At 32.3% G+C, this 14,721-nt stretch overlaps 2 protein-coding genes across 3 annotated transcripts in view; both read right to left on the minus strand.

Moving 5' to 3' along the window:
- Window positions 1–136: 136 nt before the first annotated feature.
- On the minus strand, window positions 137–3,998 carry LOC110994911 (probable hydroxyacid-oxoacid transhydrogenase, mitochondrial). Its single transcript, XM_022261831.2, has 8 exons — window positions 3,691–3,998; window positions 3,483–3,561; window positions 3,086–3,294; window positions 2,501–2,697; window positions 1,945–2,258; window positions 1,438–1,619; window positions 550–820; window positions 137–274 (listed from the first exon to the last, which is right to left on the minus strand). The coding sequence occupies exons 1-8, from the start codon at window positions 3,738–3,740 to the stop codon at window positions 191–193; spliced, it is 1,386 nt and encodes a 461-aa protein (XP_022117523.2). The 5' UTR covers window positions 3,741–3,998; the 3' UTR covers window positions 137–190.
- A 1,179-nt stretch (window positions 3,999–5,177) lies between these two features.
- LOC110994908 (arfGAP with SH3 domain, ANK repeat and PH domain-containing protein) overlaps window positions 5,178–14,721 on the minus strand; it is a 41,978-nt gene continuing 32,434 nt past the window's right edge. Inside the window, exons 9-17 of one of the 2 annotated variants that reach the window (XM_022261825.2) lie at window positions 14,258–14,438; window positions 13,184–13,465; window positions 12,956–13,075; window positions 12,143–12,311; window positions 11,885–12,007; window positions 11,187–11,293; window positions 10,535–10,585; window positions 9,122–9,316; window positions 5,178–8,747 (exon numbers count right to left, since the gene is read on the minus strand). In XM_022261825.2, coding sequence (XP_022117517.2) covers window positions 8,550–8,747; window positions 9,122–9,316; window positions 10,535–10,585; window positions 11,187–11,293; window positions 11,885–12,007; window positions 12,143–12,311; window positions 12,956–13,075; window positions 13,184–13,465; window positions 14,258–14,438 — 1,426 coding nt within the window. In that variant the 3' untranslated portion in view covers window positions 5,178–8,549. The remainder of the gene's footprint in view (window positions 8,748–9,121; window positions 9,317–10,534; window positions 10,586–11,186; window positions 11,294–11,884; window positions 12,008–12,142; window positions 12,312–12,955; window positions 13,076–13,183; window positions 13,466–14,257; window positions 14,439–14,721) is intronic. The other variant, XM_022261827.2, reaches the window with a different exon arrangement.

Genomic DNA, 14,721 nt, shown 5'->3' on the forward strand with positions numbered 1-14,721 from the left:
AAATTAGTTGTTAGGATTATTTTATGTACTTAAATTTATTAAAAATTAAACACTAATCACCAGGTATTTATTTATTTCCAAAATATAACCATTAATCAATTAAACTCATTGATAATTGTTAAAAAGTATATTACATTCTTATAAAACTATTCAATAGTCTTAACTAATTAAATATTTTTACTTGATAAAATTAATAAATAGTTAACGATTCTTCCAAAATGTGTTGCAAATCTTCTTTTGTTTGAGGCACAGGAGTCAGTTTCAAGAGACGGTGCTGAAAAAGCAAATTACTTGATATTACTTATTACTTCTTGGCGACTAAAATTAAAATTTATTTTATTTTAGGTTATGTTTATAGTATACAAATAACAAAGGCCAATTTAAATAGCATTAAATTAAAGCTTAGTACTTAAAATAAATATTAAAAACAAAACAAAGGTTTCGTGCGTCATTCTACAGAGCTTGACAGCAAAAAATATGTTTTTCTTTATTCAAGAATGAAGTGTAATAATCACGGGAATATGAACACTATAAGGAATCATACAATACCTGTGGTAATGCTCCTTTGACTAGTTGAGGTATATCTTCAAGTGTATAACCAAGTCCATTCAGACCATTGTCAATCTTCATCATTTCCATATATTTCAATATTGTGTCTGACAATATCTTCCCAGCATCTTTTTGCTTTTTGCCCGTGATATCTGTTCCTAGGAGATTGGAGGCCTCTAAATGTTTGTCAGGGTCACTCTGGGCCGTGAATTGGAATACAGCTGGTGCCGTTACGACTACTGCTAGCCCATGTGGGATTATTGGATCCTTTCTGAAAGATGCAAAATCTTGTTATCTAGAACAATCTGGTTTAGAAATGTCTCGTCTAGTATATTTAAGGCTGGAGGAGCACTATAATACCGTTCTCGGTCCGATTTCGGTCTGGTAAAATATTCTTCTTTAAATTCGATCAGACCTTCACAATTACGGACAGAATGTGTGCTAACATTTTTTTTATTTAGGACCGCGAGCTAACCGTGAACTGTAACACCGTATAGTGTGTATACAGTATAATTCAGTCATACAAAATTTACATACAGAACTCGTTGCGTTTTATACCTTAAACGTAGCCCGAAAACAGTAAATCACTGCGCAAAAGCTAAAATATATTTATCGAAGTCCAGAATATGGTGAGAGAAAATTTTAAATACATTTATGTCCCAGTTACATTATTTTTTTTTTTTAATATAGATATAGATGGCGCACATTGTATATTCGTTCCACTAAAACAGGCGACCCTTTTTGGCCTTGGACTGTAATGTTGAAAGATTTATCTTAGATAAACAATTTTGTTCCCCTCTTGTGTTTATAAAATATTAACATGGATCGATCATAAAAATGTTTGTAGCCGTAAAGTTAATTATTTGGTTGGATAAAAAAAATACGTACCCATAATCTTCGGGGACGAATTGTTTAACATTTCCTGCAATTGGATAAGCAAGTCCATGACACAAATGTACGCCTGCATTTCCGATGCCTACGCCAGCCATAGTGGCCGCTAAGTGCATACTAGATCGAGCCTCTATATCATCCGCGTTGTTTACAGAACGGAAGAAGTATTTGGCTAGACTCTGTAAAATAAGATCTAAAGCTAGGATGACCTACTACTACTCCTTTTGTATACAGCCGGTCATCAAACAGAACCAATGTAGAGATGGTTTTATAATTAATTTTTATTATTTTTAGAATTTAAATTACTGTTGAGCAACTGAACTATTGGATAACCCTTGTAGTCTCTCATCTGTCCCTTTTCATCATTTATTAGACACAAATTGACAGAAAGAAACAGAAGAATAGTATCTCATAAAGCAATAAGTCTGAGCTGGTTGTTATGAATAATTTGTACTATTTATTTATTAATGTATTGTTGAAATACTTAAATTATTATCGGCTCACCTGTAAACAAAACCTTGACCACACATCAGATATTGGATTACTTCCTTGATAAACAGGTCTTAAAGCTGGATTGGTTGGCGCAGGACCTCGCTCTGAATATGGGATAGCTGTAAAACTCTCCAATGCATGACAGAAAATGTCAAAACCAGAGTATATTGCAACATTTTTTGGTACAGAAAGAGTGTGAAGAGGATCTATTAGGGCCAATAACGGTCTTAGAGCAGCATTTGCAATACCAGTTTTGGCTTGAATAGCTTCATAATCGAATATACTCATTCCTGTAGTTTCACTGCCTGTTCCACTGGTTGTTGGTACTAAGAATAAAAATAGGAAATTTTTAGATGTACAGTTTTCAAAACATGAAAATAGCAGATATGATTTTATAAAATAAAGTACAGTACTCTCAGTAATTCATTTGCTTATAAAAGTTAAAGAAATAGAAACATAAATCTGTGGACTATAAGCCATATTGAACCTATCACTAATTACTATCAACTTAATTTTAGTAGATAATAACTTAACCTAATGTTGCACTCATAGAAAAACAATTACATACTGGCTATTAATGGCTTCAACTGAACAGTGACCTCTTTTCCTTTACCAATAGGTTGATTTACATAATCCAAGAATTCTGCCTCAGGATCACAACAATACAAGTTAGCTGCTTTACATGTATCCATCACAGATCCACCTCCCACAGCTACAAAACTATCAAAATTGCCAGCCTTTGCAAATTCTATGGCCGCTTTAAAGCTGGAATTTTAAATAGAATTCTTTTTTAATAATTTGTAAAAACTGGTGCTACAACCCTTTGTTTTAGCCTCAAATTCCTGTATCTATTTCTTCATAATATTTTTCTTATAGTACTTCACCTACTTGTACTAAGTAGGTGAACTACCCTCAATGCAAGGTACACTATAGGTTTTGGGAGGCATGCTGGTTTCCTCACAATATTTTCCTTCACTGTACAAGTGACTGACAATTGTACACATAGAGCAAACATTGCAATGCATCAGTAATTCAAATGCAGTGATGTCTATCATGACTGAAAAACAGATTTTAGATTATTTTTTTATGCAATGGCAGAAATCACTATGGTTAGTCTACTTTACTAAAAAAATGTAGTATGTCTAATTCTAACCTAGAATCAGTTGGTTCCACTCTAACTCCATCATAAACTTTGTAATGAACTCCATATTTGGTGAGAGAATCAAGGACTGCTTTTGTTGGACTCAAGGATACAACATTATGATCTGTCATCACACAAACATTTTTAGCTCCAAGATTACACAAATCCAAGCCAACCTCCTTTGTGACTCCCAGGCCATATCGAACAGTAGAACATTTGATCTAAAATATCAGTTTTTTATGAATATATATTTAAAAAGGATAAAACTTAATATTTGTGTCTCCATCAAGTAACATTCTGGATCTGATTTTACACATTTCCATGTGTCTTAAGATATTTTTATTGCTTAGGGAAGCTATTAGAAAATTAAAATTATTTTAAATATAAATAATTTTTTTCAATTACTTACTTCAAAAGCATAATCTTTGCTAGGAGTTGAGTTAGTTACTTGTATATTGCCTCTATGGCTATGAGCTGGACACTGGCAACTGTAAGTTATAAATACACCTAGTTAATTAATTTTTAAAAATCTTTAAATGAAGCCTCAAGGCAGTGCATCAAAATTCTTTATCTATGTATTGAGTAAAAAGTAAATGCTTCATATAAAATTTACTTACGCAGCAACATTAATTGTCCGCAGTAGATCAAAAACTCGTTTACGAGACATGTTTACCTTTCAATAGGTCATTGTATAATGTAAATACTTTTAAATGTTGTATATTATACTTTTCTTTTAAATTTATTATCAAATAAGTATTAAGTTATCAAGCAAAAAACAGATAAGAATTACGAACGATTGTAGATTGCCCCAGGCAAAGACCTGCTGTTATCTATTTATAATGTCCATGTGTGTAATATAATAATCACTAATGTATATAAATTTACGTAATTATGCTGTTTTTTATTATTTTAATAGTAAAAACTTCGGTAAACATTATTTAATAATGTTTACTCATAACACCATATTCAGACGTCAGTCTGACTTTTCACAGTTCATACTGATACCGATTGACATACCGGACATTTACATTCATTCATTAATTTAAATAGTTTGCACTAACTGTGCATACTGCATGACAAGACAAGGGAGGAAAAAATCAAATAGTTTGGCAAATCTTATTGAAAAATATAAAATCAAATATTTAATATATTTGTTGCAATTTGTTAAATCCGAAAACAATTTCGTAAGAATCTAGTTTAAATTTTTCATTATGTTCGAATAGAATATCTGAATGCACTTGGCCAGTAGCGTAGCTACGTTTGGTGGCAGCCGGTGCCACATCGAAAGTAAAAAGCAATAAATTTTATATGATAAAGGAGATGGATCATTTAATAAAAGATCGCGAGTATGGGACGGGGAATCCCCACGACAGCGTCAGGCTCTTTTGCGGGAATCCCCGAATTCTACATAGAGTAGATCTAGTGCTAGCGATTCATTTTTCTCTGTTTCTACAATGTTCTTAAAGTTGAGAGACGGTGCGGCCCGCCCCCGCAGCCCTCTTTGCTATGCCACTGCACTTGACTTCGGTAAAACTATAGGTATAATACCATCAAATTAAGCTGTACTCTCTGTGCTGTGCTCTCTCTCATACATTGCAAGATTTTGTTCCTCCTGAACACAAATTAAAAAATAAATCAGTGACGCTACAACCTTTTGAAGTCTGGGCCTAAGATTTCTGTATCTGTTTCATATTAATTTGCTAATTGAATATGCAATTAATTTATGAACCTCCTATGCTTGCCGCACTCCACACCTTTTGGGTCTAAGATGTACCTAACGATGTTTTCCTTCATATTTCGAACGAATGTTAAATACGCACATAGAAAAAAAATCGTCCCAAGGACAACGCACGCAGAAGTCACTAGGCCAACATTGCTTGTTCATTTCGAACACAAGTATTCTAAAAATATGAAAAAGACACTTTTAATTTGATTATTTGTAAGTTCGTAACTGACTTTTAATGTTAAAAGTCACTTCCCTCATTCATTTCTCAAGATAGATAAAGAGTTAAATTTTAACATCCTAAGCCAAACTAAAAAAAGGAGTGAGAAAAACACTTTCAAAGACATCGAAATGATGTAATTCATGCATTCTTATTCAGGAAATACACAATAGACAAAGTCTTTAAACTACAAATACATTTAATATGCTACAAATTTTTGAATTAGAATAAAACATCTTAATAACTATAGCATCATTTGGTTACAAATTTAATAAGTATCATACTGACAGGCTAAAATGGCATTAAAATATTTCATCACAATAAAGTTTTTAATGCTAGGTACTCTGTAAAATAAATATAATTTACATGGTAAAACTTTACAGGAAGATATATTGATTTAAAAAATTTGACAAAACATAAATAAATTAGATAATTTAAAATAATTGTTTATGACAATGACAGTAAACTCTTGCACAGTCTGTTAAGAATAAAATTCATACCAGTTTTGTTACTTTTCACTTATTTTCATACACTCCAAGTTTTACTATCATAAACATTAAAAAAAATACATATTAAAGGGATAAAATAAATTATTTTATTAAATATTATCAAAACATTTTTAAATAAAACCCAGGGTTGTAATTAAAAGAATATTTACAATGGTTATATTCAATTTCATATTGGTAGGAGACAGGACAAACCAATATTAATTGATTGTTATATTGAATAATACTAAATTATGGCAACAAACTTTAACTTAGGTAACTTACACAAAGCTGGAATTACTTACAGCTATAGGAGATTAAATTACAATGAAATTACTTGGGAATGTGTATAAAGGTAATATATAATTTAAATGTATGGTCAAAGGTGCAAATTAGAATAATACGGATATAATAAAAATTAATAAAAATTGATTGGTTTTCATAATTATTTCAAATCCTTGAAACATTAACAACCGATACTTCAATCGTTAATATCTGACTACAATTTATTTCTAAACTGAAGTAGATGAAACGATTTTTATAAATAATCAACGATTGAACAATCGGTCACATGTAATAAAATTTCACATTCATAACAATTATTATCAAAGTTAGTAAAAATGTTAGAAGTAAGCCGTAAGTTATGTTATTATGTGAGAGACAGTATTCATAGATGGCGCTGAGAATAGAAAACTGTCTGAGGATAATGTATTAATGCATCAAAATATTTTATTTTTATATTTGAAAACGGTATGTTATAAACTGGGATAAAACAATCACTAATGGAATGTCAGACATCGGGTGGAATTTAGTATTCTGCCTCAACTTAATTAATTGACTTGAATGCAAGAAACGGGGTCAATAGAAATGTTTTATTAGGAAGTCCAGTGGAAAAGGAAAACATTTTGTTGACCAACCATTTTTAACAATCAATGATTTGTGTTGTGTAATGATCAAATCAGAGTTTATCTGTGTCCCAAAAATGAATAATACTCTACTTCTAATTTTACGTAAATATACGTTTTGCATTTGAGGTTATTGTTAGCGTAACTTACGGCTTAGAACACATACATAGATTTCTATAGACAACATGTAGCAACAATCTATATGATTCTACGAGAAACATCTACAACAAACTGGTCACTGGTCCAATAGATTTATAATTATTTACATTTCTGAAATATTTGGCAAATCATTATGAGCTCGAGTATAAACTAAGAGTAGCAAATTAATTTTTAGGCTGATGTTCACTGAATTTTCACCACCAAATTTTCTCAAAACCTTTGAAGAGATAACGGGACGTTAATCAGCTAACTTAAGTTACTCTTTTAAGAGATCAAATAACTTATATTTATTGTACAAAATGACAAAAAAACACTTTATTTTTTTTCTATTCAGCCAAAAACAGTGTTTTTTGAGCAAAAGTACTAAAGCTATAAGTGAAAAATCTTAATGGCACTACATTCAATATTTACGATTTTATGTTCATCACCCCTTTGAGCAAAACGGCAAACGGTTTAATATGATTTAATACAAATATTAATAGAAAGTATAAAAGAAATTGTGCGTTGCAAATTGGATCGGAATTTAACTAATAATATTTTATAGACGCACAAGGATATATAAATATATATAATTCCTTTAGTAGTACATATTCATACACGAAAAAGCCTTAATAGAAATAACGACCAAAGTTTTAACTCAAAATAGATAGATGTCTTTTTATGCGCAAACTAGTTCGTCCCAATTATAGTTAAACAAATCTTTTAAATTTATTTATTTATTTTTACTTAATAATCCTCATCAATCAGATAGTTTACGCATTTTATTACAGTAAAGGTGTATTTTATATGAAGTTGTCAATAAATAAAACCCGCGATGGGACGGAGTGTCTGTTGGCACTTACAATATTGGTGTTATAAATTCGTAGCAGTATAGAAATTCTGACGCAACTGTTTAACCTGTATCTATCTCTTTTCTTCGTAATTCCAAAGAACGAGAAAGCAGTATACTCTCATTTTCTCGAGTTAGAAGTTTTGAGCGTTATGAAATGTTTTACAATGTATATTAATGGAAAAAAACGAGACCATTTTAATACTGTATAAATTGTGCTTAGTTATCACAACGTCGATTTCTTTCTTTCTTTTCGTATTTCTTTCTTATTGGCTCAAAGATTCTATTCGAAACTGGTTCCGTCATTTACATGAATTAAGTTTTTCAACTTATACTTCTTTTGGCGCGTTAGGGAAAAATGATTCGAGTCATTTTTTGCGATGCGCGCACACACCGTCACATAAAACCGACACCTTAAGGCATAAACATTTTAGTTTTTTTTCTTTTGCTAGAGTAGTTTTTCTACCAACGTAGAAAGGCGAAAGATAAAATTTTGAAAAAGATTTTTAGCTTGTTACGCCAAAGAAGTATATTCTAACGCGTGTAATAATATAAATATTACACGCGTTATAATATAATAGGTAAACAGACGTGTTTTTTCTTCAGTATGAAGACTTTGTTAACAACAATATAATATTCTTTGTATGTATTCAGATAGTCTGGATTAGAATGCTTTAAGCTCTTGTGAAAGTATTAAATTCATGAAACTGTTGCATCAAATGTAATAAAATACCCATATATCAATGTTAATTTCCAAAGTACATAATGTATTGAATACAAAATACTATATGTAAATAAGCTCATAGCCGTCAAATGAACGCCGAAAGCTTTAGGCCCATATAGAGTTCAGTATATAAGGAAATTCTCAATAGATAGCTTGAGCTAAAGTATCACTAAATCTCATACTTGGCGTTTCGAATATCGCTAACATCTACCACCTTTATAAGCGTACTGCTTTGTCTCTATCAAACAAGCATGTTTATCCATTTGAAAGAATGTGACAAACAGTATAATTACAAATTATGAATAATATTATCTAGAAGAGACCAATTGCGTCTACTCTAGACTTAGCTCGCATCTGTTTGAAATTACGATAACCAAACGTTGCAGTACGTTTTAAGCCGTAATGTAGCAACTATATCCGTCTCGGTCTCTCTAATCTGGTAGCATGTGTACGAAAGAGACGGGGAACATTCCCCTACGATTTGTTCCTTCTACCTGGCCTTCCATCCAGTTGTCGTCTTCAGTTCTCTCGTTGATAACCACAATTACTTCGCCTTCGCGGAACGATAACTCGTCCTCGTTGTCAGCGGAACAGTCATATAGGGCCCTACATCGTCTTGTACCGCCCATCTATAAGAAAATCGGGAAATTATAAACATTCTGAAATATTACGTCAGCGTCGAACACAATTTCTGAACTTTATTTTAAAATATTTTAATTAACAAATTTATTGTTTTTTTTTTCTAAGGGGTACAGAGACAACGGAGCTCCACTAGATACGGTCTTCATGCCTTTCTTGCATCATACTTGTTTTTTTAAACATTTTACATAAATCATGTGAAACATCGACACATTTCTGTTAAAATGTACATAAACAATTAAAATGAAAATTAATGGTTGTTGATTCTCACTGAATCCATTTAATAAAGTTAACGTGTAACAGCCATAATTTGTATGTGTTTTTGACAATAGAATTGGTAAAGGCAATATGTAAAATAACATACCATCGTTATAGAAGCCGATGGTGACCTCGAATGAACACTAGAGGTGTCAGAAATATCAAGTGAGCGACTGTCACTCCGCCGCGATCTCTCTCTCGAACGCGAACTGTCACACGACAACGCCGACTGAAGACGACTATCGTCTAAACCGTCTGATATATCGCATAGCTCCAGCGATGAATCTTGACTAGAACATTCCTGAAAATGTATGAAGGACGCGTCAAAGACCATAAGAAATAATTTAAAAAGTTTATGAAATGTCCAGACACAAGTCGAGGTAATTTTCAAGGCCCGAAAAACTATTGATTTTGTTGTTAATAGAATTAAGAAATAGAAGAATTATTATTTTATTAATAGTTGGATCTTTATCAAGCTGTTTATTTTTTTTTATAGATCTTTGTGTCTGGACGCAAGCTAGAGATCTATGTGCCTTCTAAGCACGTTTTCTAACATAAATATATAGTTTGGGAACGAAGTTTGACATAATGTGATTTTTAATTCACTTAAAAACATGCAATATATCGTGTTAGTATAAAATCCACAAAATCTTCATTATTTACACAGTGACAATAAAACCCTACAATTGGAGATCTATTGTTAAAATATATATATTCACAAACGTACTTTATTCGTAAGAATGTATTGTATATTAATTATTGACTTTTTAAAATATTTATATCCGTTAGTAATAAAAATTACTACAATAATGAAAACCGCTTTCAATTGTTTGAAGAATGTACGTTTATGAATAAGTTCGTGTTTCTACTCTTAGGAAACTAAGGTTTTAACTACATTTCTATACATGCAGTAAATTAACAACGCATTAAGCGTCCTTTTGACGATTTTATTTACGTTACTGTCAAAAGTCTACAAGTAAAAACAAATCTTATGTTAATGGCGAATTCTAAAACGTAGCTTTAAGACTAATTCATTGGAAAAAGTTCAAGGGTTTGAATTTGTTAATGATCATGATTTCTTAACAATGCCTCTAGTCCAATCAAACGCGTACGCGTATCAATCCCATTTATAATCAAGTTGTTAGTAGTCAGTTGGAGAGCTGTTCATATTTTATTATAACGAAATCAATCCAGCGGGAATCTAGTGATGTTTCCATCATTCCTGGAGCTTAGAGGAGATATATCTGTACGTACTTATTTGCATTTACAATTTTTATTGAAATAAATTAATAGGTCTTTTATTCTAAATACTTTTTCGACAGAGATCACACCCAGGACTTTTGGTTACCATGTATTAATGCTCATTGGTCAACAGAAGGTGGTGTTCAGAACTCAGAATCATACACAATATATAAAAATTGTTATCCTTGTGGCCTTTTAACAGCATTAAAAACAAATATCGGGGGTGAAATTAAATCGGGAAAAGCGATTAATTACACTAAAGCTCTCTCGTCTTTACCCTTCTCAGTTTCGATTTGTCAGCCTTTTCCGGTTGCAATCTATTTTTCTTCTGAAGAAAAAACAAATATATTCTGTACTCATTTCATTCTTATTTACCATATTCTATGTGTCTTGTATATTGATATCACTACGACCTCATTTTTAAAATAAACGCAATAGAAAAAATAATGAAAAGATTAACGTGTGTATCTGATCCGAATTTTTTCCTAAAAAGTATTTTATCCAGAAATGTTTTGGGCAATTATTGTAAGAGGTTATATAACTTTAAAAGTTATTGAATACACGAGAATATTGTTTAACAATGTTTTATATTTAAGAAACGTTTGCTGGATGTGAACCAACCAATAAAAGTTTACATAGCCAAAAAAAATCTTGACTATATTCTTGTTAAAAAATAATATTTTTCAGTTACCATAGATACTCAAAACATAACCATAATCATAAACAAATAACTACACGACAATACAGGTTCAAATTAACATCTTTGACTTTCACATATATTTTGTTCTCTTTTTGTTATAATAAAATCAATATTTTTTTATTTTCTTTAAACTTTTTTTTCTACCTACAACCATTCGCACGGTCCATATAAAGTATGAAAACAGATTTAATATTATTAAATATATATTAATTAGGCGATCATAAGTTACCTTTCTAGGCGGTGGCGTAGGTTCGTCTGTATGTGCCCCGTTATGCATGGAATGTGAGGGTGGCGGTGTAGGAGGCGGCTGTTGAGGCCGATATTTCACTGTTCCACCTAGAATATGTAGTGTTTATTAATTATACATTTCATAGTCAATCATCTTCATGTTCGAAGGGACTACTTATATTTGGTCGTTAAAATCGATAGCCGTAATAGCCGATGATGTTGTTATTAGGTACCTAATACAATACAATTTAGTCGGAACTTAGGTTTTGGTCAATAGTATAAAATCTTCTGAAGAGAATGTTAAAAAAATATTAATGGAGTATTGTAACGGAAATTGTTAATTCTTGATAATATAAATTATTTATAAAAAGGGCATAATTCTATAAACTGGCACACTTTAACATATATTGCTAGGGCAAAAAAAATCTCGGCGGGCAACTCTCATCCCCAAAGTAGTAGCCGTAGATTCGATCCATGGCCGTGCAAGTACATATATCTATATGCATCTGACGCTCGCTCGTATGGAGAACTCAAAGAATAATCCGTCAAGTCTCAAATAAAAAAAACAATGACATGTGTCAAACAGAAGGCTGAACTACTTGTCTATGAAATAAAAAATGAATAAAGAAACGAATACAATTTGACCCAGTGCTTGGATTATTATTATTTAGCTTAGCAAAAAAATTATAAAATACTCACTATGTATAGATCTAGAGTCGGATGGCGAGGGGGAGGGTGTAGAGCGATGGTGGGGGTGGGGATGAGGTAGCGATACGGCTGGTGGTAGGGGAGCCACACGCTTCTTTAAGCTGTTTAGGTTATCTGTAAGTAACAATATACTAATACATTTCTTTCATTCGATCGCTATTAACCGCTTGCGTGCCTGCGAAATAATTCCTGTTTATATTTATTAAAGTTGTTTCGTTGTATTACGCCAAGAATATTTTTCATACTTACAAACATTTGGTTTCCGTGGCAACGTGGTAGGTGTAGGGGGATGCTGAAGCGAGTCACACGTCGACGATCGCGATCGGAGTACGGGGGATTCCCCTCCCCCTCCACCACCTGCGTACGAAGGCGGACGAGAACGCGGACATTTCTTTTCTGGTGTCACGCTGCCGTTTTGCTATGGAAATAATAATATACCCCTTTTAATATTTTTTTTCGTGCGATGGTGATTTAAAGTGCTAAACTTATGTACGTATTTTAAACCAGAAAATATAAAACTAGACATCTCACGTTAAAACTACGGAACGAATCTTTAAGTTTAATATTAAAAATTAATCTAAAAGGCCGTCAACGCACTCGCAACCTTTTTGGCAGAGTGCCTGGCCGGCGTTGTCAAATAACACCAGGTGAGACTCCAGCCCAATTGCCCGTTCTATAAAATCAATTATAATAAATTCTTGAAAACGAATGATAGAAAAATATTTATGATCTAATTAAAATATATTAACGTGGAGTTTTAAGTTAAAGAACTGTTTCTTAAGAATAAAAACATTTTGTTTAAGATCATACATATAAATCCGAATATACGTACGAGAGAGAGAGAGAGTACGAGAGTACATACCCTCACTTTCACACAATACAACCAAATTGTGTATTACTTAGTACAATGTATTTCATTATTTTATAGATTTTTTTTTCGTAAATCTTTGAACCTTTTTGCATATAATATGTATTATGTTATCCATCTTTGGCTATTTAGTATAATTTAAAATAAATAAGGAGATTAATATGACTCCTAGTTTATCATACAATATTACTTACCCGTTCGTCAATCACTGTATCATCATCTGAGAAGTCTGTTGACCCTTCATCATGTGACAAGTTCCAATCAATATTTATATTTTCAAATATACTCTTTTCTCTTTTATCAACACTCTCCAACTGAAAAATATAATATTAAGTAAATTAATCTTTAAAAAATTCTGTTATTATTAGAATTCAATCAGCTATTTATTAAAGAGAAGCATACTATTTATGTAAAATCCTCACCAATTCCTGGCAAGCAATATGGCCCAACTGCCTCGCGACCTGTAATGGCGTCCGTCCGTTTCCATCCCTCACAGAAATATCGGCTCCAGCTTTTAGCAGGAGTTTCATCGGCTCTGTCCTATCTATCGCCGCGCACAGGTGCAAAGCCGTCATACCGGATGCAGTGGCCTTATCCAAGAGCTGGGAGCCACCGTTTTGGACTAGAAAATCTACTATATGAAGGCAGGACCCGTCACCCAGCTCGCGAGATATTGCTAGGTGTAGGGCTGTTTCACCGCAGTCCTGAAATATTTTTAGTATGTAATGCATGATAAAAATATTGTTATTACTGCACACATTTTTAAACAATAATATATATTCTAAATTGTCAGTAATAAGAATGGAATGTTCTAGAAAAAAATTGTCAACTTCATGAATTTATTTTACATATATTTTGAAACCACCTAGTCTTTCTATACAACTGTTCCATACAGAAACAGAGAACTCGGCATTTCTAATAATTTTCCTGAATCCTGATATCAGATCTCACTCTCAAATGTTAACTTTAACAATAAAATTGTATGTAAATTTACTAGCTATACCAAACACGCATCCGAAATTAAGCCGCTTATCCTAGAATAAGATTAAGATGAGAAATCACATTTCCGTATCTCAAACAAGGATTTTGATATACGCTATCGTATATCAAAATCCTTGTTTGAGATGTCTATACATTGCACGCTGTCACGTCTCTAAATCTTTTCGTTAGACTCTAAATGTAAGTAATAATAATAATATAAGTAATTATAGTAATTAAGTTAATGTAAGTTTGTCCGCTTCGGACTCCTAAACTGCTTAACCGATTTCAAGAAAATTCAAAGATATGATAGCTTATATATACACGAACAATTCTACTCTACGCGTGTATGTCACTGAACTCTGTATCGTAATTAAACGCTTCCTAAACAAATTGTGTGTGTGTACAACAACGTGAAAGTCAACGTGACAACTTTATAGATATAATATAAAAAAAATATTAATTTCATTTAAATAGTCAAATTGCCACATGAAAAACATTGCATTAACAGAACATACCGAACTTGGCAATGTGGCAGCCAAATCAGCGCCCTCCGCATACGCCTGCAATAAATTCTGCAGGTGTCCATTGTTAACTGCGTGTTCAACCTCCGACAACCTCTCAGCTTCATCCCTACACGTCCGCGCCGCCCACGCACGATACACATATTTCTCCCGAATGAACCTTAACCTTTCATCCCTGGAAATTGTCAATTATAGCGTCATTAACTGATTCTAATTAAGTACCGGTAATACAACTTATTTAATCTCTGTAGGCGTATTAATTTGTAATTCCCGGCTTAATAATAAATACATGACCGGAACAGTTAAGATTTCTACGGAAATTGTATAGTCGTAGACAGGAAGTAAGGTCAAAGACTACTTATGATTGGGAAACAAAAGAGCCAAAAGTAATATCCATTTTATGTAGTAAAAGATTAACAATAATATTTTACTATTGTCTGGTTTCCAGTAGGCACAGA

Source organism: Pieris rapae, chromosome 1, assembly GCF_905147795.1.
Source record: "Pieris rapae chromosome 1, ilPieRapa1.1, whole genome shotgun sequence".
NCBI lineage: Eukaryota > Metazoa > Arthropoda > Insecta > Lepidoptera > Pieridae > Pieris > Pieris rapae.

Bases quoted from the DNA above. Each gene is read 5' to 3' on its own strand.
- LOC110994911 (XM_022261831.2), bottom strand. From the start codon at position 3,740: ATGTCTCGTAAACGAGTTTTTGATCTACTGCGGACAATTAATGTTGCT. The intron at 2,259-2,500 runs GTATGTAATTGT...TTTTATTCTTAG, and splicing joins GTTGAAGCCATTAATAGCCA to TACCAACAACCAGTGGAACA. The intron at 275-549 runs GTATTGTATGAT...TTGCTTTTTCAG, and splicing joins TCAAAGGAGCATTACCACAG to CACCGTCTCTTGAAACTGAC.